The sequence below is a fragment of the Pseudoliparis swirei genome, chromosome 1, assembly GCF_029220125.1.
Source record: "Pseudoliparis swirei isolate HS2019 ecotype Mariana Trench chromosome 1, NWPU_hadal_v1, whole genome shotgun sequence".
Taxonomy (NCBI): Eukaryota; Metazoa; Chordata; class Actinopteri; order Perciformes; family Liparidae; genus Pseudoliparis; species Pseudoliparis swirei.
In genome coordinates, this window is record NC_079388.1 from 8873635 (window position 1) to 8900303 (window position 26669).

Here is a 26669-nt window from a genome sequence, read left to right on the forward strand (position 1 = left end):
ATTGGCCGAGACGCGACACGTCCCATCAAAGATGTTTTATTGCGAAGAGCACCCACTTCACATTTTCTCTGCGTCTCACTGTAATCTCAACGGCAGCGGGCCAGGTGAAAAAAATAATAAATCGGAACGCGTCTCTGGTATTGTTCAGGGGGCCGGTCCAAATGGGGAGGCGAGCCGAATCCGGCCCGCGGGCCGTAGTTTGGGGACCACTGGTCCAAGGTAAACTCCTCAAAAGTGATCACAACCACTCACTGTGTGAAGCAATTTGCCTTTATTGTGTGGAGTCGATCAAGTTATCTTCTGTCCTTCGTTTGAAGCATACATTTGAGCTCCGGCATTGGTCCCATTATCGATCACTTCACGTTTGGATTGAAAGTCCAGTTTTGAGAAATGTTTGATCGTAACGGTGTTAATTATCGGAGGGCGTGTGTTATCAGCAAACGTTTGCGTTATCGTGTTAACCCATTATTAAACTGAGCATATCGATTTTTAATCCATTATTAAATTTAGCATATAACTACGCTAGCTTAGCTATAGAATCTTCCATTGTCACCCTACATTGAGGCAGAGGTCGTGTTTGCCGCCCCTCTTAATGTGGCTTTATGTCAGCTCAGCAAATTCAGCGATTTTGTTAGTGCCATTTGTTTCATTGTGTAAACCAGCTTTCACTATATAAATAATCTCCATTGCCATCCAATTTAGCTGATGAGGTTCAGAGTCAGACCGGTTCAGAGGCTGGTCGTCTGTCTGGGTCACAGGCTACAGCTAGAACGTCTTGTACACCTCCTCATATCTTTGTGTTCATCCTCCAGCCCATCTGAGAGAGTGTTCTCCACGGCTGGAGACACAATAAGTCCTGAGAGATCGCGTATCCTCCCGGAGAAAGCAGACATGCTTATTTTTCTGCACACAAATTGTTGATGATCCATACAATTGATGGTTGCACACTTGGTATTTGCCACTGCTAGTTTCATTTTTGGCAGCTCAGTTCATATACCCTTTTAAAAAAAGGAAGGAGCACTGTAATTTCTAGGAACATGTTTAAATTAAACAATACATTTTATTTAAGTTATCTAAGTTTTATTTTAAGTTCAAGAGGAATATGTATAAATGTTTTTGGTTATTTAAAAAAATGTAAATGTGTATGTATACATACTGTATATGGTGTGTGCAGCATTATAGAAAATTATATAAAAGAAAATTTATGTAACTAATCCCGTTTGTGCTCTTTTTTTCACCCCTTGCCCAATAAGAATCGATAAAAGAATCGATAAAAGAATCGATAAGGAATCGAATCGATAAGCAGGAATCGATAAGGCATCGGAATCGTTAAAATAGTATCAATTCTCATCCCTATTTACCACATTAACAATGTATAGAGTGTATTTTTGATTAATGTTATCTTTATTGAAAAAACAGTGCTTTTCTTTGAAAAATAAAGACATTTCTAAGTGACCCCAAACTTTTGAACGGTAGTGTAAATCAAAACAGAGGTGGATTACACACCATGCAATAGTTCAAGTTTCTGAAACGAACACTGTATTCACTTTCTCCTCTTGAAATAGTTAAAGAAATAGTTCAATAGGAGGGTTTCTGATCAATATCAGCAGCTGCTATCATAGTGGTCCATCTGCTCCAATGAAGTTGCTCAATTACTAAAGTAACCAAAGTAACCAAAGTGTGTGGTTTAAAGTCAGCTCTCTGAACGCTCCGTGAATGCTTTTTTGAGCCACCAATTTTCTGGATGTGCTACTTGATGTGTAGTCAGACCCTGGCTGACCTGGCTGGCAAAGTGGAAGCAGTCCAAGACTCACACAAGAGTGAAATGAAATGTTGGCCAACTAACTACCTTCTGGTACCTTCTGGTTGCGGGAACACTCCCCATGAGCGACAGCCGACCCCTCAAACCAATGAAGAATCACAGTTCTGCAAATCTTGTTGTTAGTGGAATAGTTTGATTTTGGAAAAAGTATCTATATTCGCTTTCTTAAATGAGAAGATCAATAACACTCTCATGCCTGTGCAGTAAATATAAAGCTGCAGCCAGCAGCTGATTCACTCAGCTTATCACAAAGACTTGAAACGGGGGAAACGGCGAGCTGGATTTGCACTGAAGTTCGAATTTTTGGTTGACAATGTGGTTTTGTGTTAGAATGGACAGCTAATTTGTAGTCTGGCAGATTTCGGTTGTGGGTGTTTGCCTGTGAAGGCTGGGTTTGCACAATGAACAGCGTCTCTGTCAGTGATAAATATACGGCACGCGTTTATGGGGAGGGTCTTGGTGTGTGTCTGTGAAAGAAAAGCCCCAGTGACCCGAAAAGGTCTTGATGTCAGCAGGCGGGCGGACAGATGCTCTGCAGAGGGAGAGAAACTGTGTTTGCGTATTGTGTGTTGTGTGCGTGACCCTGAGGTCATGTTTAAACCCACTTTCTTTTTCCAACAATGAGGAGGGAGTAGGAGGCCGCATTGTGTGTCTCCTTCTGGGGTCCCCCGTCTGTCAAGCCCTGCTGACTCCCCCGTCATCATCTCCCTCCTATGTCTCTAAGTGTCTCCTCTTCTGGCAGACATGACAACACACACTCTCCTGACTTCTGCTCTCTAAGCCGTGAAGATGCACTCAGTGGCATACGTGGAGTCAAACATTGGCACATCTGACTTCATTGTCGATGTCTAGACTGACGCTGTAATTTAATAATGGCTTGTAAGGCTTGTATTTCGTGACTTGCATTTAACATCATGAGTAGTAAAGCTGAAAGCCAATCAATTAATTACTTTTACAAAGTGTTTTTTAAGCAAAATTACAAGTACAAACATTTTTCCAGCTTCTCAATTGCAACACTGTGATGATGAAACAGATATATTTAAGCGTTGGGCTATTTGTGGCACATGAAAAGTGATGTGAAGACATTACCTTGGGCTTTCGGAAATTGTGACATCCATTTCAAAAGGTCAAACAACGAACTGATGACGTACTCATCATTACCTGCAGTGATATTGATGACTGAGTATTTATGGATGCATAATCATATCGGACATTAGCAATTAAAAACAGATAATGTGCAGGAAATGAGAAGTGCCACATCTGCTCTTACGTACATCTCGAACATAAAATCATGAATGTGTGTGTGAGAGAGAGAGATAGAGAGAGAGCACAGCTGTCTGTTTCGTTTCTGTCGTTCGCTCTGGTGAAAGAGAATGGGAGTCATTTAATGGGATTATTCACCCTCAATGGACTCTACTTCCACACACACACACACAAACCCAAGAGCAGATGGCTATGGTAGTAAACAGTGACTGATGTTCGCTGTGGTGAAAGCTTTTTAAAGAGGAAAGCCTGTTCATCTCTATTGGCAGGCTGAGCAGCAGGTTTAGTCAAACTGACTGAGTGGCTTTGTAGATCAACGTTGGATCGACCCGTCCGTCTCCTCCTCATCAGATTGATGACTTACTGCATTACTCTCAACTTCGTGAACCCAAAGTTTAGCCCAAAACAGTTTGGTGGCAATGAAGGGAGATTTGTTGTCACACACATTTTTTTGTATTTTCTACAGCCGGCCTAAACTAATTGTTGCACAATCACTTAATTCAAAACTACACAATCTCTTAAAAAAATGAGTACACGTTTTTGTACATGTTTTGTGTGTACAAAACCAAACCCTCAAGTAATGTTTATAATTACATTTTCACTTACTATTTTATATTGACATCTTTAAACTGGATATATTTTTAATAACGGCCAAAGGAATTGTTAGTATAGTCTCCTCTTTGTATTATATATATGATGAATATTTGTTTAAAAGCTTTAAGATGAAGTCAGGAAGTTTATACAGATTGATTCTTCGTGTATGCATTGGTGAAGAACGTTGTGTGATATACTATTTATCACAGTGGATCTGGGCTGTGTGCAGTACTGTTCTCTTATCTTTAGGATTAATAACTCAATAATCAAACTCTGCATAGTCATTCATGAACAAGAGGTTAGTGGTACAGTCATAGATGAGAAATTACACACGTATCCTAGGATAACATTCATGTAAATCAGTATTACTGTCAGGACACCACACAGAATGAGATGTATCACTACATCTAAAAACACGCAAAGTTTTAAGACTTGAGGATGTCTGAATAATTAAGACTTTTAAAATAACTCCCCTCCTTGCTCTGCATAAGAGTGCCTGAAGAACGTTCTCTTTCCTGTGGTAAAAGTGCATGTCACGATTGGAAATGTAAGGAACAGTTTTATAGGTTAGACCACGATGACACAACATCGCATTGGACCAAAACTCAACATCGCCTCCAGCCCCAAACTGGTCCAAATCCCATCTGAGGAAACACAGACCGTCATCATTGTGTCCTTCCTTCTGTAAACAGCCTCATGAATGGTACACAAATGTTATATATATATATGTATATATATTTATATATATACATATATATATTATTCATATTCGGTCTGACTAACAAGCAGTTGGTCAGTCCTGTTGCCACAGCGATGGTCAGCATGGTGATGAGCAGGGCGATAGCTACTCGCACGGCTTCCTCTCAGGAAGGGTGGACACTTTGGACTGAGAATATCTCTCTGTGTTAACATGTGTGTGTGTGTGTGTGTGTGTGTGTGTGTGTGTGTGTGTGTGTGTGTGTGTGTGTGTGTGTGTGTGTGTGTGTGTGTCTGGTGGAATTCGAGGAATTAAACATAGATCCTATCAAGAGCACACACAAATAAGCGCATGCACGCATCATATTCTGTAATCATTTTTGTGTTATGAAATCTGTTGAAGTGACAGACACACACACAGACACTTATCTCCAATTTTTCCGATGGCTGTGTGTGTGTGTGTGTTTGTGTGTGTTTCTTGATTCCTTCAGGCTTATTGAGTACACAGCTGGCAACAACGCTCTGTACTGAAATGAAGTGCAGAGATTCATGCTCTAATTTACAAATGAATAATAAAAACAGCAATATAAATAGATAGTTGTCCAACTAAATTATTAATAAAAACGAAATATGGCTTAATTGTCATTATATTAATGATTATGCCCTCAAAGTTGAATAACAACAGAGGGGTTCTACACATTTGACATCATCTGGGCCTCATTAGACTCACCTATCATCAGTCAATTGCTTCTGTCTAAGTTAAAGGGCACTAAATCAATACAGTTGATCTTTTTGTGGTTGTGGTTTTAATAGTTACTGTTCATTTGTGGAGAGTGACCTCAATGTGATGAACCAGTCTACTGTAAATCCACACATGATTTTGTTACGCCTTGTAGTGCACTTAATCCCCTCTAATCTTTATCCTAATCTATATACGGGGAGCTATTTATAGTCACAGACTGCCTGCACTGTAAATGTGCATGTGTAGATGGGTATTTATATTAAATGTGCTATGTGTTATGTGTTTTTGGATAACACGGTAATCTATACAATTTTTATTGCACTTAATACTGAATATGTGTCAATGGCTATGTTTTAAAGCTCAACATCAAATGAAGGGGAGGGCTGGGTTGAAAAGGTTGTTTTGTCAGGACTGAATGAATCCCTCTTTATATAAGTCACAGTTTTAATATGAACATCAGATGAAGAGGATTATACATGACATTGGATTCATTGTTTTGTGTCTCGTGCATCTTTATGTCCAGAGAATAATACAAAATAATAATAGAAATATCTGGTCTGAGAAACACAACTGTCGCACTCCGCGTCTGTATGAGCGTCTACATCTTGTGAGATTTACGTCGCACTACAGACGGGCAGCCAGATGTTTAATTGAGTGGTAACCAACAGCGTTAATGTGTCTTTGTGGAGATATTGATCTGAACCTAAGAGTGCTCCAGCAATGAAGTGCTGTTGTCAATTTGATTGGAACCAGAGTGGACGATTAGTCAATCAATGTTTTCCTCCCTGTCTCTGTAACTTTGTGCACACACACACACACACACACACACACACATGCATTCATGCCGTCGACTCTTTTCTGAAAGAGTCACAGATTTTCTTTCATATTTTCATCATGTTTTTGATAAAGTTAGTTTTTGTTTTAATTGTCTTCCCTCCCTCTATTTCTCTCCTCTCTTTAGGCTAAAACTCTTCGAAAGCTGATTCAGCAGACATTCAAGCAGGTAGCCAATCTCAACGATGAGCAGTGCATCCTGAAGTTTTTGGAGATCCTCGCACCGATCTACCGCTATGACAAGGAGTGCTTCAAATGTGCCCTCGGGGTAGGTTTCTTCCATTCTTGCTGCTGCTCGAAGCTCTGGTTAGTTGTGTTAGACTGCCTCCTTTGGTGGCATCAGGTGCTGCATGTATCCAAGATGTGACGTGGTGCCACAGAGTGTCTTCACTTATGTGATTCATGCAAGGCGGCCTTCTAAAACCTTTTGTTTTTCACTTGTTCTTGCCTAGCTGTTGTCAATATCTTCCTCTTCTAACTCTTGTGCCCACTCTTCTCTCTCACAGTCCAGCTGGGTGATCCAGGTGGAGTTAGCTATCGGGCCAGAGGAAGGGATCAGCTACCTCACTGACAAGGGATCCACGGTGAGTTGCTCCTGACACCACATCATACTACACAGCTAGGTTTACGAGATACATGATGAATGGCCTCTACTTGTAATGTTGGGAATCCCAAACATATTCGAAAGACTAAATGTGTCCAGGCCTCAAAGAGTAGTCGTTACTTTAAGACTTCACAGATAGCACTTGTTCCTGGGATTATAAGTGACTATGGATAGGTTGAGCCCAGTTTCCATGGTTTCATTTAGACTCTTTCTGTGTCCCTCTCTCTGTCCCTAGCCCACCCATCTAGCTAACTTTAACCAAGTTCAGTCCATCCAGTACTCGGCCATGGAGGAGAAGGACAGGAAAGGGATGCTCCAGCTCAACGTAGCCGGAGCTGCTGAGGTATTACTACACCGTCTGACTGTCTGTAGAAATGTGCCCATGAACAACTCAATGACCTGCCACTTTTTACATTTAAGACGTATGATTTACGTATAATTCCTTTAATGTCCACTATGATTATGAATATCATAAACAACACAATTCTCATTGCTCTTCTTTTTTTGTAATCTACCTTTATGTAGTACACACTCTTCTTCCACCTGTCTCAAATACAGGTTGATAATTTCTACCTTTCCCAAGATACATTTTAACAAGAGAGGAGGGTGTACTGAAATACTTTTAAAGGGTATTCAAACTCATACTTTTGGAGAAGTCTTTGAAGCTATGAAAAAAACAAGTATGCAGTTTTTCTCACTCTAAAGAGTTTTATTGGAATTATTTTTTTAGTAAGGATGACTGCTTCAGCCTCTAATGGATACTAAAGACATACCATAAGTGTCCGTCGCGGTGCATAGCTTGATTACTCGGCTCTCTGAGTCAGTGGCTGAGATGGATCCCGAGAATAACTAATGGTTTTCCATGTATTGATTCCACATCCTGGTTCTACTCACAGAGGAAGGGTTTCATAACGTGAGTGGAGTCTTTCAGTTTTATTGGCTTTTATAGTATTGGATTTTTTTACTTACACAGACACAGACACACACACACACCAATGCTGTGCGAGAGAGCCGTTTCCCCCTGACGTCAGGAGCAGCTGGAAACCCCCACTGTGCTATTATGTTTAAGAGTAAACGTGTGTGTCTGTGGAGATAATGACTCTGTAACAGGCCTGCCTCTGCGTGTGTATGTGTGTGTGTGTGTGTGTGTGTGTGTGTTTGTGTGTGCGTGTGCCTTTGCAGCCTCTTACAGTTACGACAGCATCGCTGACCATGGCAGAGAACTTGGCCGACTTGATTGACGGTTACTGTCGGCTTATCTCCATGGAAACGCACTCTTTCATCGTCAGATTTCAGAAAGGTATGAAACTGAAGATACCGCCTTCCTGTCTCGCCTCTTTAGGATTATGAAAAAAATATTATGCTACAACCCTGTAGCACAGCCTCATAGAGTGTTGACTTTTCTGTGCTTGAAAATATACAATGTAAATAGGTCTAATGTGAGCTTTACATTGGAACTGTTTCTAAAAAAACATGAAAGATCCATTTGCTACTGAACAGCTTCAGGAAATAGATTTATGACAATCTATAAAATATCTAGAGACATGCTGGTTGTAACTAAATGTATATATTTTATTGCTGTACATAAGAAATGCATTTTGTATGCAAGGTAGTAAAACTACTCTTCCCCATTTAATTTGCTTCTCATTACTCATTCTTCTCTTGAAGATTTGTGTTTTTCTCCTCTAGAGGGGGACAGAGCACTGCCTTCCATCCCAAAGTAAGTACCTGTCTTATTCTTAGTGTTGTGTCCATCAGTCCAAATGTCTTAATAGTTCAAATAACCACAAAATTGTTCTTTAAAACTTTAAAGGGTTGGCATCGTGCCAGGTTTATCCAAAAACTAATTGGCAGATTAAGCCATAATACAAATAATCAGTCCGTTGGAGGCCCAGTGATCTTACATTATCATGGCAGTGTCCATTAATACATAATGTCAAAACTCGACATACTAATACGTTTTGAAAAGATTTATCAGATAAGAGATAAACTAAACTGGAACAATTTAATTTGAGAGTTTTTTGGCTCACAACAGCAGGGCCTTTGCTTTGTGTGTGTGTGCGTGTGTGTGTGTGTGTGTGTTTGTGTGTGTGTGTGTGTGTGTGTGGGGGGTCTAGGTGTTTGTTTATCCGTGACCGTAGGAGCGTGGACGTCTTGTGTTCACATTCTGCTGCCACTCCACTTGATTAATCTCAAACACCGTCCTTTTGCTTATTTTTGTACGTTTCAAATCAAATATCTCTCTTTTTCTCCATCTGTGGTCAAATAAGGAGATAAGTTTAGGAGCCAACTATTTTCCACTTGGGAAGTCTCCTCCTCTTTTTCTCAGTCTCTCCGTCTAAGTTTCTTTTTGGTCTCTGTCTCTCTCTCTCTGTCTGTTGTGGTTGTGATGTAAAGATCGTAGTAAAGCTCAGAGGACTCAGACGGAGAGACCACAGCAAAGGCCCAGAGATAATTGAAACAGACGGGGTTAGTTTACACAGGCGATGTCAACAGGCTCCTCTTTCGTCTGACTTTCAAAATCACTTCTATTTTTGTTGACGCGTTAATGCATTAAAGGTATTCGACTGTTGTCTAATTTGCTTCTTTTTCTTTTCTTCTAGATTGTCCAACAATGAGAAAAAGTTAGAAGCAGTCAGGAGTGGAGGAGTAAGAGCGATCTCTGTCTCAGGTAAGAAGATTGTCGTGCACGCTCACAAGTCGGCAGGTTTAGGAGCCAGATGTACACAGTCTGATGGCGTCGTTGGCTCCCACTACTCTGAAGTCTTTCCTTCTGTTATTTCCTCCAACATCTGTTTTCTCTCTCACTCATCTCTCATTGTGTTCTTCTCTGTTGGGACTGCCTCTCCCTGTCCTCTCTGTTCCTGCTGTCTTTTGTTTACTTCCTCTCCCCCCTCTGTCTTCCACACATTTCCCCTCTGTACTCATTCACTCTTTTTTTAAATTATTTCTCTCCTGCTGGTCTTCTTTCCTGCCTGATTGGCTGCAGGCCTAGTGACATCGTCGCCTCCCAAGCCAACCAAGGCGCGGCGTTTCCTCCTCCCCTTTGCCTTCTGTTCCGATGCGCCGCCCAATGGTATCCACTGCTCTCATTGGACAGTTAGTGGAGGGGCGTGTCCACAAAATTGTGATGTGGCGGAAATATAATGCCTGATTTGATGATCATTCTTATTGGGTAATGTTACATTGCAGTAAAGATGGTCGACGGAAAAAACCTCGGAGAAAGAAGTTCTGGTTGCTGTTTAAGGAATTTAATATTTTCAATGCAAAATTAAGATTGTTTTGTGGATAAATCACTTTCTTCTGCTGCATCACAAGCTATCTCTTTTTTGGGATGCCCTCTTCTACTAAACTATTGTTGTCCTCAGTGCCTGGTTGCTTTGACTGATTCAGTTTTTCGCAAACACACAACCACAATAACTGCTTGTGTGCTGCAGCTTCTAACCAAGTCAATGCTCTTATAGTAAGACTGGGAAACAAAGGGAAACTCAGAATGTTACTTAACTGAGTGGTCACCCATTAAAACCTCAGGTTTATAATATTTCATTTCTACCAATGAAAAATGTCTACATTTAACACGTGTGAACAAGTTTTCTTTTTTGAGCCAACCTGCTCACAAAGGCTACTAAATATGAATATTTTCCATTTCCCTCTTGACATATTTTGACTGAAAGAGTACTGACTGACTTCCAGAGTAAAAGGGTTCTCTCGAGTCGAGTCTCAGTTCAGCACATGCCTTGCTGATGAAGTCACAGTCTGGTTATTTGTAATCATTATTTTCAATGATTTATGTCGGTCATAATTCAGGGTGGCCGAGTGGTTAGAGAGCCAATCAGCACCAGCACAGAGATGTAGTTCTGTAGGTAGGAAAACTAGTGGAAAGTACTAGTGTTAGTGGAAATATTACTCCCCCCCGTCAAATGAAAGCTGTATAATTATTGCATTATTTATAAAGCACTGGTTAAAAATATGCAATGCACATGCAGTAATCAGGACATAAAACCAGTTGGAAAACATTATTTTAAAAGATGAGGAAAATAAAATACTTAGTGCCAGTGAATGAAAGCCACACGAACGAATTATTTTAAGATCAGACATAAAAGACCAAAGTTTATGAATAGTAATCAGATTATCTGGAAGGAAGAGAAAAAAACAATCCCCAAATTGCTAAACTGGCAGTGTAATCACTCTACAGACATGAAAGTAGTGTCATCCTCAGGAAGTGGAGTATACCTAACAATGTCAAACGCTTCCTTTTGATTGGTTCATTGCTTGGTTAAGAATTAGAGACCATTTCAGTCATCCAATGTGTTTCAGATATGCGAGGAGCCTTGATCATGAGATGAGTTTGGTACGAGGATCTAACCCGGCTCTCTGTTTACATCTCACCACTTGATCCTCCAGCTGCGTCCTCCGCCTCTCTGACAACCTTCCATTAACTCTCTGATTCACAAATATTTACCGCTTGAGGCAGACGTCGTACTCCTTTGAAATCATGCTGGAGTTCAAACGCTGCCTTGCATTTTGCTGTCATTTCTTGCAGTACTTCATTTCAACTGCAGTTGTCTGCGCAGCCTTCATGAAACCTGTTACTTCTGCTTTTTCACCAGAGATATTTTTAAACTTCGCTAACTGCCCGCTGAGTGTTTGGCTTTGCAGATCCTGAGACATCTGCCATGTTGTTTCAAGGCTTTCATGCTCTAACCGCTCTCTTTTCTCGCTCTCTTTTCCTATCTTCTCCGCTCTGCCTCCTCCTCGCTGCTTTCTCTCTCCTCCTCCTCCTCCTCCTCCTCCTCCTCCTCCTCTGTTGTCCCGTTTCCTGCATGCTCTCCTGGACCCTGCAGAGGATCTTAGTGGGGATGGTAATGTTGTGCTGTTGTTTATCAAACTCTCTGTCGTCCCTTCTTGTTATTCCTGACTCCACCAACACACTGCAACCTCCTGGGAAAGGGTAGCATGTGTGTGTTGGTGTGTGGGTTGATGTCTATGCATGCATTCCTACATCTTTAACAATGATGCTGTGTGTGCATGTGCATGTGCGTGTGTGTGTGTGTGTTGTATTGTGAATTGAAACATGACTATCGCCAGTAGCTTTATTTTGAGTTTGATCTGTTGTTCGCAAAAGTCGTTTACTATTTCAGTTTTGTGTTTTTAAGATGTTTGGGTCCGAGTCTATTTGGGTTTTTTTTTAAAGTGGAGTATCACTCAATTTAAAATATGGCTGCTTTTTACGACAAGAACGACACAAAAAGCTGAATTTAGAAATTAAGTGGTATTTCTCTTTAAGGGAACTTCTCCAGCTCTTTCTCTCTCACTCCCTTTATCGCTCTTTCTCTCTCTTTTTCTCTCTCTCTCTCTCTCTCTCCATGTGTTTTATTGAGTAAGCCACAGCATTTTGCTGAATTGCTCTGTTGTATATAATCAGTCGAGCTCATGAAACGCATGTTAGCAGCAACCAGAGCTAATTTCGGCTCATAGAAGCACATTAAAGGCTTGGCTTTTTCGCTCATGTGAAACATAAATCATGGTTTAGCAAACGTCATGCCTATTTGATAAATAGTTTTTCTTTTCCTGCAGGAGATTGTACTGGTAAAGTAATCGTAGTAAACGTTAGAACCTTAAAGCTTTCCGTGTTTCATTTCATTCAGACACTGAAACACGCTTATATGCTGCTGAGAGCTGAGTTATTAATCTTCTCCCGCAGCTCTCGGCCAGAAATGTATCCATTCCGCAAAATGTCTTTTTGCATTAAACGTGTCTTTTTTGATTTTACGACAATCCAGTGAACGACTTAGCCTACAACTCAACGTCCAGTGCTTTCTTCAGCCCATTCCACAACGTCGCTGCTAATCTTGAGCAAATCAGCCTCAGGCTTTAGAAAAGGATTTCTGATAAGTTTCGGGACACGTCCCCACAGAGCCTGATAAGTCCTGGGCAGAGCTGCGAGGGCAGCACTCAGGACAGCAGATGTTTGACTCTTGTTTCCAACAGCTGAGTCTGCACACTGATTTTATTTTAAACAGCACCATCTGGTTTGGATAGACTCGGTCCATCTTTCCCTCTCATTTCCCTCATGGCTCTCTCCTCTCGCCCTCTGCCTCTCTTTCGATCTGATTCTGCACAGACTCTGTCCTAAACGTTGTCGTTTGCTTCCATCACAGCTAGACTCACTATTTCTTTCTAAGGGTTTTCATCTCGCTGCCCTTGCCTCCTTCCTCTTGCTTTCTCTCTCCTGTTGACTCTCTTTCACTTTCTTCTTCCTTTCCGTCTTTGTCTCTCCTCTTTTTCTCTCCCTCGTCTCCCCACCGCCACACAGTTTACTCCCTGCAGCCCAGCTGCTCTCACACAGACAGATATGCACAACACATGCTCAGCTGACACTCTCCGCCAAGTGTGTGAGAGAGAAAGAGCGGAGCTACGTGGGTGTTGCTTTGGTGTGCGCAGGAGTTGTCGAAGCTCTTCGTGCTTTATTCCTTTAGTTTTATTTTTACACCTGTTTTGTGTCGGTGACCCTTCCTACCAGAGCGGACGCACGGTAAACTGAGCAACATGTGCATGCTTTTCCTATTGTTTTGTGTATTTGTGTGATTTTAGACTTGCCTGTGTGAGTTTTTTTTCTTCAATTTTATTCTTTTGCATTTATTGACCCTCTTTGTGTGTATCTCATGTTACAGAGACTGATGACTATGCTGAGATAGTTGATGAAGAGGACACATACACCATGCCGTCCAGTAAGTAACTTATTCACTCTCTTTTCTCTTGTCTAACATCTACCAACCAAAGTAATATCAAAGTACCAAAGTCATGTGTTGCACTGCAGCAGGAGACCTATAAAATGACTGTTTCACTGTTATTCTTCTGTCAGATGCTTACGGTCTTACGGTGACTTTCAATTTATTCTGCCATCTAACAAACCGAGGGTGGTGTGAATGTTCTCCAAGAAACACTCTCACTCCAAACATCAGAGGAGATACATTAAACCACTTTTGCTTAGGTAGCAGCTAATCAGACCCAAGCCAGTTTCAGCGTCTAATATAAACAGCAGAGTCACCAGCTGGAGGTCAGAGAGGCTGCAACTCAAACGCTGTAACTCTGGTTTGTTTGACACGCATTGCATCTGTCAAATTCATTCCTATGTTATTCAAAGCCCTGAATGTGCTGGTGAGCTCGCCTGTAGCCTTGTGGGTAATGGTGGTTTCAGCCCTCGGTGCCGATACATTTAATGTGCACGTCTTGGCCGTTGCAAAGTACTCATGTATTTCATTGCGTGGCCAACTCTGAAAATGGACTCTGTTCTTCTATCCTCCCTCAGTCTTTTTCTATGTCTTATTCCTACTTTCTCTGTCTGCCTTTATGTCTCTCTCTCTCTCACTTCTTCCTGCAACTTCCTCTTAACCGACTTCTGACATATTTTCCTACTTGAGTTTGTACGTATATGTTCAAGTCCTGCGGTCTGCTGTGTGACAGTAATGACTACATAGCAAACCTACTCTTTTGACCATGCTATGGCAGTGTGCTTTCTTTAACTTCTTTATGAACTAGATGTCCGGTAAAGAGTAAAACAATTATCAATTATCTGTGTCCGCATACATTTGTGTCTTTGTGTGTGTTTTTTCTGAGCTATTTTGAATCTTAAAGTAGCGGTCTGGCTCTCTCCCTCTCTTCATCTCTCTTTCTTCCTCTTCCTCCCATCTCCAACACAGTCAGCTATGGAGTGGTTGAAGGTAAAGCTCCCTGCCTCTCTGCCTTTCTGTGCTACCGAAATGCCTTGAGATTCGACACTTATGTTCACGTTTTTCTTTGCCAGACACTTGCATACATTGTGGCCAGACTCAAAATGAACTAGTGCATCTTCCTGCAAGTTACTTTGTTCATTTAAACAGAACAATATCCATGAGTCGCAGTATGAGTGATGTGGTCAGGATCAAGTGTAGGACGATTTCTTATGTGTGTTTGTCAAAGAAAAATACAAAGACTCAAGGTTCCTGATATCCAGGTTGTTGTTGACTTGTGTTTGTTGGCGTTTTGTGACGTGCAGTTGATGTTTGTCTTGTGTTGAAATTGAAAGCGAGAGCCAGGCCATAATCAGTGCAACATGTCACTTCATGAATAGTTTAATCCGAAGTGTCCCAAGACCTCCAGAGCTCAACTATCTCAAAGTATTTTCATTGTTTATCGGCTTTGATCTCTTTTTATTTTTGTTGGCAATGACGTTTACGTTTCATTTATTATCATATTCGTATGCTGTTGTTTTTCTTCAGGCATCTGTTTGTGCTTGAAGCCGTTATGAATTCCCTGCAATCAAACTGCCGTATAGAGGGATGTGTTTTGGTTACAGTGTTGGTATTTGTGTTTATCTGTTGGGTCAGATAGCCAAACCTGGTTGAGTGATAAGTTAACTAGTACAGGACTAGTGTCCTGCGTAAACTATTGACCTCAGTGTTTAGTCCATTCTTACAGCTGGTTGGCTGCTGCCATGAAAGCAGCTCAGAAATGTTTATGACTTTTTCAACCAAGCGCAAATATTGATAGCACATAAATGTCAGAGCATGTGGACGTCATCTGCAAGATCAACCACTTTCATTGAAGTTCTTTTGGACTCACTGAATGTAAAAAGGTTACTGCAGACACAGATCACATCGAATGCACTTCATATCCAGTGTGTTATATATCAGTCTTTTGAATATTTCACTCAAAGGGTTTGAGCGTCTCTGCTTTACTTTGTGTTTTATAAATGTGAACATGCAGAGTACTCGGGATGCTCTTCAGAACAACTTTTATGAACGTTACTTTTCGTCTTTTATATTATGTGGCCGTGTTTGTTATTTTGTGTGGCAGTGTGTGCATGTCCAGTCAAGGTTCTGGGAAAGGAATATAATCTTGGGTCAAAATATATTTTTATCTTGTGAATCGTGTTTTTTAGTCTAACCTGATGACCAGTGGGTGAGGTTCATCAACAAGGGAGATCATTTGACTGCCTAAAAGTTAGAAATAATTTAGAAATATCGTAACTTACTTTTTGTGATAGAAACAATCACCTTATATCACCCACATTGTCTTGTTTTGATGAACTCCATCCACGTGGTCCAAGTAAAGCATGTCAAATGTAATGGGATTTCCCAGATCTTACATTGTATGAAAAACAGCAAGTAAACATATAAATCTCTCTCTTTCCACTTCTCTTCTCTTTTCCCCTCTCCTCCACTCGCTCAGCGCGTGACTATGAGATCCAGAGGGACCGGATAGAGCTGGGCCGCTGCATAGGAGAGGGTCAGTTTGGAGATGTACACCAAGGAGTCTATAACAGCCCGGTATGTGGAAATACACACATGCACCAACACTCGTGCATGGGCACACTTTTCGTGTACTGACCAATTAATCACAATGCATATGTAGGATAAATAGTCTTCTCCAGTTTGGTCCAGCCCAAAAAAGATATTGTAATTTCAATTCTGCCCCTGTCCAACAAGCTCAAATATAAGATTCTGATAAATTATAAACAATTTAAATTGTTGTCAGAGTCAGAATTAATATATAATCACATAAAATGTGATGCGGTATTTGGAAATAATGTTGTAATGTAATATAATATTACTGTATTAAGTATATGACTTATACCTCGTGTTCCGCAGGAGAAACCATCTCTAGCTGTCGCCATTAAGACCTGTAAGAACTGCACATCTGATAGCGTCAGAGAAAAGTTCCTGCAAGAAGCATGTAAGAACACTTTTATTTAACCCTTGTGTTGCCTTAGGGTCATTTTGACCCGAATCAATATTACACCCTCCCCCCGCCTTAGGATTAATTTGACCCCATTCAATGTTTAATGTCGGTGTTCTTTCGGTAGTCAACAAACAAACATAAAGTGCCTCACACTTAAACTTGGAAAACAATATTAATTCTAATAATTTTCTGGAGGTTTTAATTGCTGGCGTCAAATTGAACCCAAAGGGTAAAATATGTTAGTAAATATAAAGGTAACAGGAGGGTTAAATATTTAATCGGGTCAAAATGACCCAAAGGCGGGGGGAGGGTGTAATATTGATTCGGGTCAAAATGACCCTAAGGCAACACAAGGGTTAAAAGCGTAATTAAAAAACTATATCCCATTTCATACTAACTGAGTGTGTTTATATATATGTGTGTGTTTCGTTCCTTTGCAGTGACAATGCGTCAGTTCGACCACCCTCACATCGTCAAGCTGATCGGAGTGATCACAGAAAACCCCGTGTGGATCATCATGGAGCTGTGCACCCTGGGAGAGGTAGGCCCGAGGCGGTGTAACAGAGACGAGAGGAGAGTGTGTGTCGCTTCTCGTCAGTATCCTCATGACTAGGAAAGGCCCGACCTGGAAATCGCTTATATTAAGAAAATAAAACACTTGATTTATACGTGTTGACACTTGGAGGTTAGAGACGTCATGGTACCGTTTTGCTGACGGACTCTTTCCCTCCATCTTCTTCTCTTTGTCTCCAGTTACGTTCCTTCCTTCAGGTGAGGAAGTACAATTTGGATTTGTCCTCGCTCATTTTGTTTGCCTACCAGCTCAGCACGGCGCTCGCATATCTGGAGAGTAAACGCTTTGTACACAGGTACACACACACACACACACGCATGCGCAATATAAGTTTCTATCTAACTATGGGTACATGATTTCATGCACTGGTTTGACCTCATTATTATCATCATGTCACGTCATAGTACGAGGACAGTTTCATGAGATTTGTTTTTTTAATGTAATCTCAACATGCATTTCACTTATTGAATTAAAGTGACTGAAAGGTTGTGTAACAGCACAGCTATGGCGTGGTTTACGCCCCGCTGTGGTGTTTCGCTGTTCATCTCTCCTGCTCATGCTGAACAAATGGCAATTATCCCTTATGATTCAGGAATAATGACAATCAATATTGACTTGCAGGGACATAGCAGCACGCAATGTGTTGGTCTCTTCAGTCGACTGTGTGATGCTCGGAGACTTTGGTCTGTCGCGATACATGGAGGACAGCTCTTACTACAAAGGTAACGAGACTCAAACACAAACGCAGCTTTGCTTTTATTTTGGGACACAGATCGCGTTCATTAATGTGTCAAATGTATCCAAGACAGCTGCACCGGTAACACTTGTAGTTTTGTGTCTGTGCCCAACATTTCCCGTTGCCAGTACTTTACCACCACCATCAGGTTACATCAGGGTACTGCAGTTTATTCTGTGACTCTTCAATTCAATGTCTTCTTCTTGTGGTCCTCAACCCTCTGGAGAGATTGAGAAGTTCACCAGCAACCAAATGACGAAGTTACAAATTCAATGTATTCAGAAAATAATGGCGTAACTGTTTTTGTCTTTGTGTCAGCATCGAAAGGGAAACTTCCTATTAAGTGGATGGCTCCTGAATCTATCAACTTCAGAAGATTCACCTCTGCCAGTGACGTGTGGATGTTTGGTGAGTTCTAATGAATTAAATGTGATTGCTTGTGTTGTGTTAGTTACTGTCATTGGAAATGTACTTAGAGTCCACCATCTGAGAAACGGTTCTGATGAACCACGTCTGTATTCCTCTGTCTCTCCGTAGGTGTGTGCATGTGGGAGATCTTGATGTTCGGCATCAAGCCTTTCCAGGGAGTGAAGAACAATGACGTAATTGGCAGAATAGAGAACGGCGAGCGATTGGCTATGCCTGCGCAGTGCCCGCCCACCTTCTACAGTTTGATGACCAAATGTTGGTCGTATGATCCCAGCAAGCGGCCGCGATTCACCGAACTCAAAACACAACTCAAGTAATTAAATGTGCTTTGTTCAGTTGTTTCCTATAAGTGCTTGTTTGTGAATATTAATTGCACAACACATCATTATATTAACACTATGGTAACACTTTCCAATGCATGCCACTTGAATGTTATTTTTCTTGTGTTCGAAGTTCACATTTGTTTACAAGTCAGAAGTGAACAGTATACACCCAATTTTATTGCATTAATTGATGTGATATAATATTAATGTTCCTCATAAAACATTTATATTGGTAAAGTTAAAAGAAGATATGGATTGGAGTTGCTTAATGTAGAACAAACCCCTTTTTCACATCCTTTTTGTTGTAAATGGATGAAGAACTGTCTTGTTTTACCTTGTTTTGCCTTTTTATGTGATATTAATAATTGTCATACCCTATTTACCATAAATAAATCAGCACTTGGTTGTTAGAGCTAATTTCTCTTCAAGTGAAAAATTGCTTTCTGCTGGATTTACAATTGTGTGTAAAGTTTCCCTGCCTATTAATTATTTTTCCTGTGTTGAGAAACCCCCCCCCCCATGTTGAACTACTGGTTTAGAATTTGTTTTTCAAAGATTATTTAATAGGATGAGTTCTTTGTGTGTAACCTTTGTAGCACCATACTGGAGGAAGAGAAGCTTCAGCAAGAGGAGAGACTTCGAATGGAGATGAGGAGACAAGTCACCGTGTCCTGGGACTCGGGAGGGTCCGACGAAGCTCCGCCTAAAGTACGACTGATCTGAGTGTTTGTTTATATTTCAGCGCGTGTTTGACGTGGCTGATAAAGACAAACTGTTCTCTCTCCGCCTACAGCCCAGTAGACCAGGTTACCCAAGTCCTCGTTCCAGTGAAGGCTTCTTTCCCGGCCCCCAACTGAACCACTTCCCGGTACAGAAAACACAAACACACACCGCTCCTGAAGTGAGAAATCTGTGCTCTTCTGTTCCCTCTCCCCGACTGCGGCTGCAGCAGTGTTTCCTCTGACCTCCAGGGGTGTAGGAAGCAGTGTGCAAGGCTACGGAGAGGAAGAATTCAGGACTCGATAAAGTCTTACTTCTAAAGTCTTTAACCCTTGTGTTGCCTTAGGGTCATTTTGACCCGAATCAATATTACATCCTCCCCCCGCCTTTGGGTCATTTTGACCCGATTCAATGTTTCACCCTCCTGTTACCTTTATATTTACTAACATATTTTACCCTTTGGGTTCAATTTGACGCCAGCAATTAAAACCTCCAGAAAATTATTAGAATTAATATTGTTTTCCAAGTTTAAGTGTGAGGCACTTTATGTTTGTTTGTTGACTACCGAAAGAACACAGACATTAAACATTGAATGGGGTCAAATTAATCCTAAGGCGGGGGGAGGGTGTAATATTGATTCGGGTCAAAATGACCCTAAGGCAACACAAGGGTTAAGAACACTCCTACTGTAAACTATTTAAAAATAGTCATCAAGTAAAACACCTCTGGCACTTATTTAGGAAAGACATACAGTATCATATATAGACCACAAAATAGGATACCAAGCAAAATAAATGTGTTTGTGACAGTGACTACACACTCAATTAACCACTAATCTAACGGTAATCGGTGTTCATTTAAGAACCATGATCAAATAGTTTTGTGTGTTTACTATCACAAACACTTCATGTTGCCCCTCGAGCTGTGCAGTCATTATTTTGCTCTTTTTTACTGCTGTTCGGAGACTTATTGATCACAACTTTTTAGGAATTATCAAGAACTATGCATCACTCACAAATCTTTAAATTGTTTTGACTTTACGCTTGCTGTCTTCCAACACCAGTCTGTGTTGGAAGACAGCAAGCATGCTCTGCATGTGTCATAATAAGTCAGAAAGAGAAATCTTAAGGCAGAGAAAATGAGAGATACTTTCAGTGAAATCATTCCTCTCATAAAACAAGCAGACAGCCGGCATTTCCTGTAGCCACACACACACACACACACACACACACACACACACACACACACACACACACACACACACACACACACACACATACACACAAACCAAAGCCACTCTCCATCTAGTATGATAACAAGCAGCTCTCTTTCTCTCTCTTGACCTTATAAGGAGTGTATAAACATTACAGCTAAACAAGTCAAACGTGATCAAATCACACGTAAGAATAACATCTGTATATTTTGGTAGCATGTATTACACATCAGACTGAGAACAGCTGTGCCAGAACTCCCATGAGTCTTCGAGGCCTAGTGATGAATTAGGGATTGTTACTATTAACAATACCTTCTCTGTGTTGGTGGGATTACTATTATTATTGCATAATGATTTATTGATCATTCGCTCTGCTTCAGAGACCCTTTCTGTGATTCTACTTTTTCTACTTTTACTTTAATTGTGTGTTGTCATTCAGACAAAGAAACCCAAAAGGCACTTTAATATATTCTTGAAGGAACTATCAGTCAATTTACACTTGTGTAAACTTCGTGTGTATACTTTTCTTTATTGCATTTCTTTTGCTTCATTGCTTTTGAGTTTTTCGTGCCAGACATTTTTGGAGCTGATAAATGACAATAACAAACTAGAAAGTTATATATAGGTTATATATAGTTGTTATACCATAAAGAGCAGAAAACCTGGGCAAATTCCTTAGAATTGGCTCTTGTGTTATCAAAACAAGTATGTACAAATAACCGTAGATTCTTACAATCCCTCTTTCTGTCTGTCCATCTCCAGCCGTCAGCCCATGGTGTCATAGGAGGAGGGGGGGGCAACTACCCTGCTATTGATTCCTGGAATCAGCACAGACCTGAACACACTGCGCTGTGGATCCCTACCATGGAGGTGTGTGCACACTCAGCCATGAGGAGAACTCACGAAAATGACATTACACTATATCATCCCATGTAGTGGTTCATGACAATTAAGCCACTTAACCCTTGTGTTGCCTTAGGGTCATTTTGACCCGAATCAATATTACACCCTCCCCCCGCCTTTGGATTAATTTGACCCCATTCAATGTTTAATGTCGGTGTTCTTTCGGTAGTCAACAAACAAACATAAAGTGCCTCACACTTAAACTTGGAAAACAATATTCATTCTAATAATTTTCTGGAGGTTTTAATTGCTGGCGTCAAATTGAACCCAAAGGGTAAAATATGTTAGTAAATATAAAGGTAACAGGAGGGTTAAACATTGAATCGGGTCAAAATGACCCAAAGGCAACACAAGGGTTAAGGCCTCCTTGAATGTGTCGCTGTGGGTTGACAGCTTTCTGAACGCTTCATCCAGCTTTGCAGCGAAATAAAAGTTCTGCTGTCTGGAAAATGTTTAAAACGCCAACTTGATTAATGTAAACATTGTTATTGGCCAATGACAGTTTAATGAATCACATGATTGAGGTGATTGTTCAGTTTTTAGTGTGACTAAATGTGTGTTCCACAGGACGATGGCTGTGGAGGCCAGGCTGTGATGGAGGAGAGGCTGATGATGCAGCAACAACAGATGGAGGACGACCAGCGGTGGCTGGAGCAGGAGGAGAGCTTCATGGTGATGGTAATGGTATTAATAGACTGGCGACAGCCTTCACTTCCTTATGTGGACCCATATTATGAGCAGAACATCCCCTCCTCATGAGGAGTCTGACCGAAAGATTCTGCATCTGGAGCAGCTTGACAGCTAACCAAGCGAACGTTAGCTTCCTGTCATCCTGCTCATGCTGGTGTGTTTTTATTGGTGTGCCTGTGAGAGGTTTTCACACTCAGTAAAACTTCTTTACGCATATTCTTTTTGCCAGATGAGCTGGAGAATATCATTTTTAAATCTTTGAATTGTTTCCGTTGTGCTCGATTTATCTCACCAGACACGGAAAGAACCCTGGAACGGAGCCACGTTTTTGCAAAACAAGTCTGTTTTTCTTCTCTCTTCGGGTCAGATAGTTTCTCATCTGGCCTAAAATCACAGTTAACATTTTTGAACCAGGTGTAGAGAGCTGAAAGAGAGTGAAAAACACAGAAGTGAGTGATGACCGACAGGAGAGATGTCCCTATTTATTTATTTATTGCCTCACCCAAATAACATCTCAGCAATTTAGTCCGCAAGGTTTCCTTTTCCTTGTAGTTTTCTCCGCCCTGACCTGGATGTTAACTTAATTCACCCGTTTTTCTCTGCACCCACCTTCCCAAACACGTGTGTCTCTGGCATTGAAGCAAAACAAATGTTGGTCTTATCCGACTCTTCACCACGTTGACTAATTGCGAGAGGATTCATTTTGGTATGAGGACAGTGTGGTTTATTAACTCTAAGTGGAGATCTGTGTCGCTGTAGCCTCATCATCATCACTTGGCCGGTACAGGATGATGCTTCTGTGAAACCTTCAGAGGGGCAATGCCAGAGAAGCTTATTTATTGTTTTACATTCAAGAAACTGTTGTTGCATTTATCCAGGCACTTTGTGGACTTCAAGTTCAGGTCATTGAATTATGGTGAAAAAAACATTGTGTGCTCTGTGTGCTGTGAATGTTCTCCAAGTTCTACTTAAAAGAGAGAAACGCAGAACATAGTAGAATAAATAGAAGATCCAAATACTTCTACGACTCTTAAGTACTGCCTGAATGGCTTGAAAATGCTATGAAAGTTAAATCCTATTCGTGGTATTTGCTAAATGATAAACTAAAGGAAGGATCAACAGGAGGATGAAAGAGTCAAAGCAGAATGTAATAATATGAGAGGGAAAGTAAGGCCTGAAAAGAAAGAGATGGAAGTTTGTGAGGAGGAACGAGAGTGGAGGACAGAAGGAGGGAGAAAGGAAGTGGGATTGGCAGGAGCCATGGAGAGGGTGGAACAACGAACAAGGAGTCGGCCATCAGGGAGAGAGGAAGAGGAACAGAGGGAGATGCAGAGAGATGGAAAAAGTGGGCGGGAGAGCCAGAGAGGAGAGCGAGTCGGTTGGATCTTTTCTCTGTGGCTCAGTGGAGCTTATCCTCCTCTGGAAAAAACTTCTTCTCTTTCTCTCCTTCCCTCCATTCTTGTCTGACTCAACTTTTCTGTCTTCCTCAGTTCACTTCTCTCAGTCTCATCACGTTCTTGGTTCTCTCTCTCGTTCAGTTCTTCTGGTCTCTCCGTCGCCAGTCTCGCTCTCGATGCCTTGAGAGTTTCATTGCTTGCCCTTCCCTCGTACTTTCTGTCCCCATCTCCGCCCTTCTTTCGATGGCCTCCACTCTCTGCTTTCCTCCTCCTGTCTTCTTCAGCCTCTATTCTCCCAGGATGCATCTCTTCAAGGCGTGCTTCACCAAAACGGTACTGAAACAGAGTGAGAGGGAGTTGGAGGCTTGTTGGTTTTTGGTGGGGCCAATGTGGACAGAGTTTTGTAGTGGGAAGTTATCTGTGTTTATCTGCTGCTCTTCTTCCTTGATGATGATGAAGATCTCTTTTTGAGGCACTCTAGATGGGAAAAAAGGGAAAACTATCGCAGGTCGTGGTCATTGCTGGAATTTAAAATCTGTTAAATCATTTTGTTGGTTGATTGTGCATTTTTCTGTTGAAATGTGATGTTTGGTTAGGAAGAAATAACTCGAGACGCTTTGCATTAAATCTTTTATTCCTGTAACCTGCAGGTGACTGTCCAATGTTTAATGGTTATATATATATATTTGTAATTGCTCCAAAACACATGCTTCGGTATGTTTTCCTTATATTTAAAAGTTGTCTTTCTGTCTGTTCCCTTCAGAAGGCAGAGTCCAGAAACAGCCGAGGAAGCATCGACAGAGAAGACGGGACACTACAAGCACCGGTCAGTCAGTGTGTCTGTTTGTCTGTCCCCCTGTCTGTTTGTCTGTCCCACTGTCTGTTTGTCTGTCCCACTGTCTGTTTGTCTGTCCCTCTGTCTGTTTGTCTGTCCCACTGTCTGTTTGTATGTCCCACTGTCTGTTTGTCTGTCCCACTGTCTGTTTGTATGTCCCACTGTCTGTTTGTATGTCCCACTCTCTGTTTGTATGTCCCACTGTCTGTTTGTCTGTCCCACTGTCTGTTTGTCTGTCCCACTGTCTGTTTGTATGTCCCACTGTCTGTTTGTCTGTCCCACTGTCTGTTTGTCTGTCCCTCTGTCTGTTTGTCTGTCCCACTGTCTGTTTGTATGTCCCACTGTCTGTTTGTATGTCCCACTGTCTGTTTGTCTGTCCCACTGTCTGTTTGTCTGTCCCTCTGTCTGTTTGTCTGTCCCACTGTCTGTTTGTCTGTCCCACTGTCTGTTTGTCTGTCCCACTGTCTGTTTGTATGTCCCACTCTCTGTTTGTATGTCCCTCTGTCTGTTTGTCTGTCCCACTGTCTGTTTGTCTGTCCCACTGTCTGTTTGTATGTCCCACTCTCTGTTTGTCTGTCCCACTGTCTGTTTGTCTGTCCCACTGTCTGTTTGTCTGTCCCACTGTCTGTTTGTATGTCCCACTCTCTGTTTGTCTGTCCCACTGTCTGTTTGTCTGTCCCACTGTCTGTTTGTATGTCCCACTGTCTGTTTGTCTGTCCCACTGTCTGTTTGTATGTCCCACTGTCTGTTTGTATGTCCCCCTGTCTGTTTGTATGTCCCACTGTCTGTTTGTATGTCCCCCTGTCTGTTTGTCTGTCCCCCTGTCTGTTTGTATGTCCCACTCTCTGTTTGTATGTCCCCCTGTCTGTTTGTCTGTCCCCCTGTCTGTTTGTCTGTCCCCCTGTCTGTTTGTATGTCCCCCTGTCTGTTTGTCTGTCCCACTGTCTGTTTGTATGTCCCACTGTCTGTTTGTCTGTCCCACTGTCTGTTTGTCTGTCCCACTGTCTGTTTGTCTGTCCCACTGTCTGTTTGTCTGTCCCACTGTCTGTTTGTCTGTCCCACTGTCTGTTTGTCTGTCCCACTGTCTGTTTGTCTGTCCCACTGTCTGTTTGTCTGTCCCACTGTCTGTTTGTCTGTCCCACTGTCTGTTTGTCTGTCCCACTGTCTGTTTGTATGTCCCACTGTCTGTTTGTCTGTCCCACTGTCTGTTTGTATGTCCCACTGTCTGTTTGTATGTCCCACTGTCTGTTTGTCTGTCCCACTGTCTGTTTGTATGTCCCACTGTCTGTTTGTCTGTCCCACTGTCTGTTTGTCTGTCCCCCTGTCTGTTTGTCTGTCCCACTGTCTGTTTGTATGTCCCACTGTCTGTTTGTATGTCCCACTGTCTGTTTGTCTGTCCCACTGTCTGTTTGTCTGTCCCACTGTCTGTTTGTATGTCCCACTGTCTGTTTGTCTGTCCCACTGTCTGTTTGTATGTCCCACTGTCTGTTTGTCTGTCCCACTGTCTGTTTGTCTGTCCCACTGTCTGTTTGTATGTCCCACTGTCTGTTTGTCTGTCCCACTGTCTGTTTGTATGTCCCACTGTCTGTTTGTCTGTCCCACTGTCTGTTTGTCTGTCTGTCTGTCCCACTGTCTGTTTGTCTGTCCCACTGTCTGTTTGTCTGTCCCACTGTCTGTTTGTCTGTCCCACTGTCTGTTTGTCTGTCCCACTGTCTGTTTGTATGTCCCACTGTCTGTTTGTCTGTCCCACTGTCTGTTTGTATGTCCCACTGTCTGTTTGTCTGTCCCACTGTCTGTTTGTATGTCCCACTGTCTGTTTGTATGTCCCACTGTCTGTTTGTCTGTCCCACTGTCTGTTTGTCTGTCCCACTGTCTGTTTGTCTGTCCCACTGTCTGTTTGTCTGTCCCACTGTCTGTTTGTCTGTCCCACTGTCTGTTTGTCTGTCCCACTGTCTGTTTGTCTGTCCCACTGTCTGTTTGTATGTCCCACTGTCTGTTTGTCTGTCCCACTGTCTGTTTGTCTGTCCCACTGTCTGTTTGTCTGTCCCACTGTCTGTTTGTCTGTCCCACTGTCTGTTTGTCTGTCCCACTGTCTGTTTGTATGTCCCACTGTCTGTTTGTCTGTCCCACTGTCTGTTTGTATGTCCCACTGTCTGTTTGTCTGTCCCACTGTCTGTTTGTCTGTCCCCTGTCTGTTTGTCTGTCCCACTGTCTGTTTGTCTGTCCCACTGTCTGTTTGTCTGTCCCACTGTCTGTTTGTCTGTCCCACTGTCTGTTTGTCTGTCCCACTGTCTGTTTGTCTGTCCCACTGTCTGTTTGTATGTCCCACTGTCTGTTTGTCTGTCCCACTGTCTGTTTGTCTGTCCCACTGTCTGTTTGTATGTCCCACTGTCTGTTTGTCTGTCCCACTGTCTGTTTGTATGTCCCACTGTCTGTTTGTCTGTCCCACTGTCTGTTTGTCTGTCCCACTGTCTGTCTGTCCCCCTGTCTGTTTGTCTGTCCCACTGTCTGTTTGTCTGTCCCCCTGTCTGTTTGTCTGTCCCACTGTCTGTTTGTCTGTCCCACTGTCTG

At 41.9% G+C, this 26669-nt stretch overlaps 1 protein-coding gene across 16 annotated transcripts in view; it reads left to right on the forward strand.

The window, feature by feature from the left end:
- The window catches only part of ptk2aa (protein tyrosine kinase 2aa), a 61537-nt gene that overhangs the window by 25985 nt on the left and 8883 nt on the right, over positions 1-26669 (forward strand). For 4 of the 16 annotated variants that reach the window (XM_056417321.1, XM_056417380.1, XM_056416997.1 and 1 more), the window contains 21 exons: positions 6079-6219; positions 6458-6535; positions 6791-6898; positions 7738-7855; positions 8224-8275; positions 9159-9226; positions 9545-9631; positions 13230-13286; positions 14259-14279; positions 15769-15866; positions 16188-16272; positions 16719-16819; positions 17032-17147; positions 17474-17574; positions 17907-17996; positions 18126-18330; positions 18937-19048; positions 19134-19208; positions 21036-21143; positions 21744-21860; positions 24027-24089. In XM_056417321.1, the coding sequence (XP_056273296.1) occupies positions 6079-6219; positions 6458-6535; positions 6791-6898; positions 7738-7855; positions 8224-8275; positions 9159-9226; positions 9545-9631; positions 13230-13286; positions 14259-14279; positions 15769-15866; positions 16188-16272; positions 16719-16819; positions 17032-17147; positions 17474-17574; positions 17907-17996; positions 18126-18330; positions 18937-19048; positions 19134-19208; positions 21036-21143; positions 21744-21860; positions 24027-24089 (2001 nt within the window). Of the gene's footprint in view, positions 1-6078; positions 6220-6457; positions 6536-6790; positions 6899-7737; positions 7856-8223; positions 8276-9158; positions 9227-9544; positions 9632-11452; positions 13091-13229; positions 13287-14258; positions 14280-15768; positions 15867-16187; positions 16273-16718; positions 16820-17031; positions 17148-17473; positions 17575-17906; positions 17997-18125; positions 18331-18936; positions 19049-19133; positions 19209-21035; positions 21144-21743; positions 21861-24026; positions 24090-26669 lie in introns of those variants that run through there. The other 12 variants (XM_056417236.1, XM_056417080.1, XM_056417982.1 and 9 more) reach the window with 12 other exon arrangements.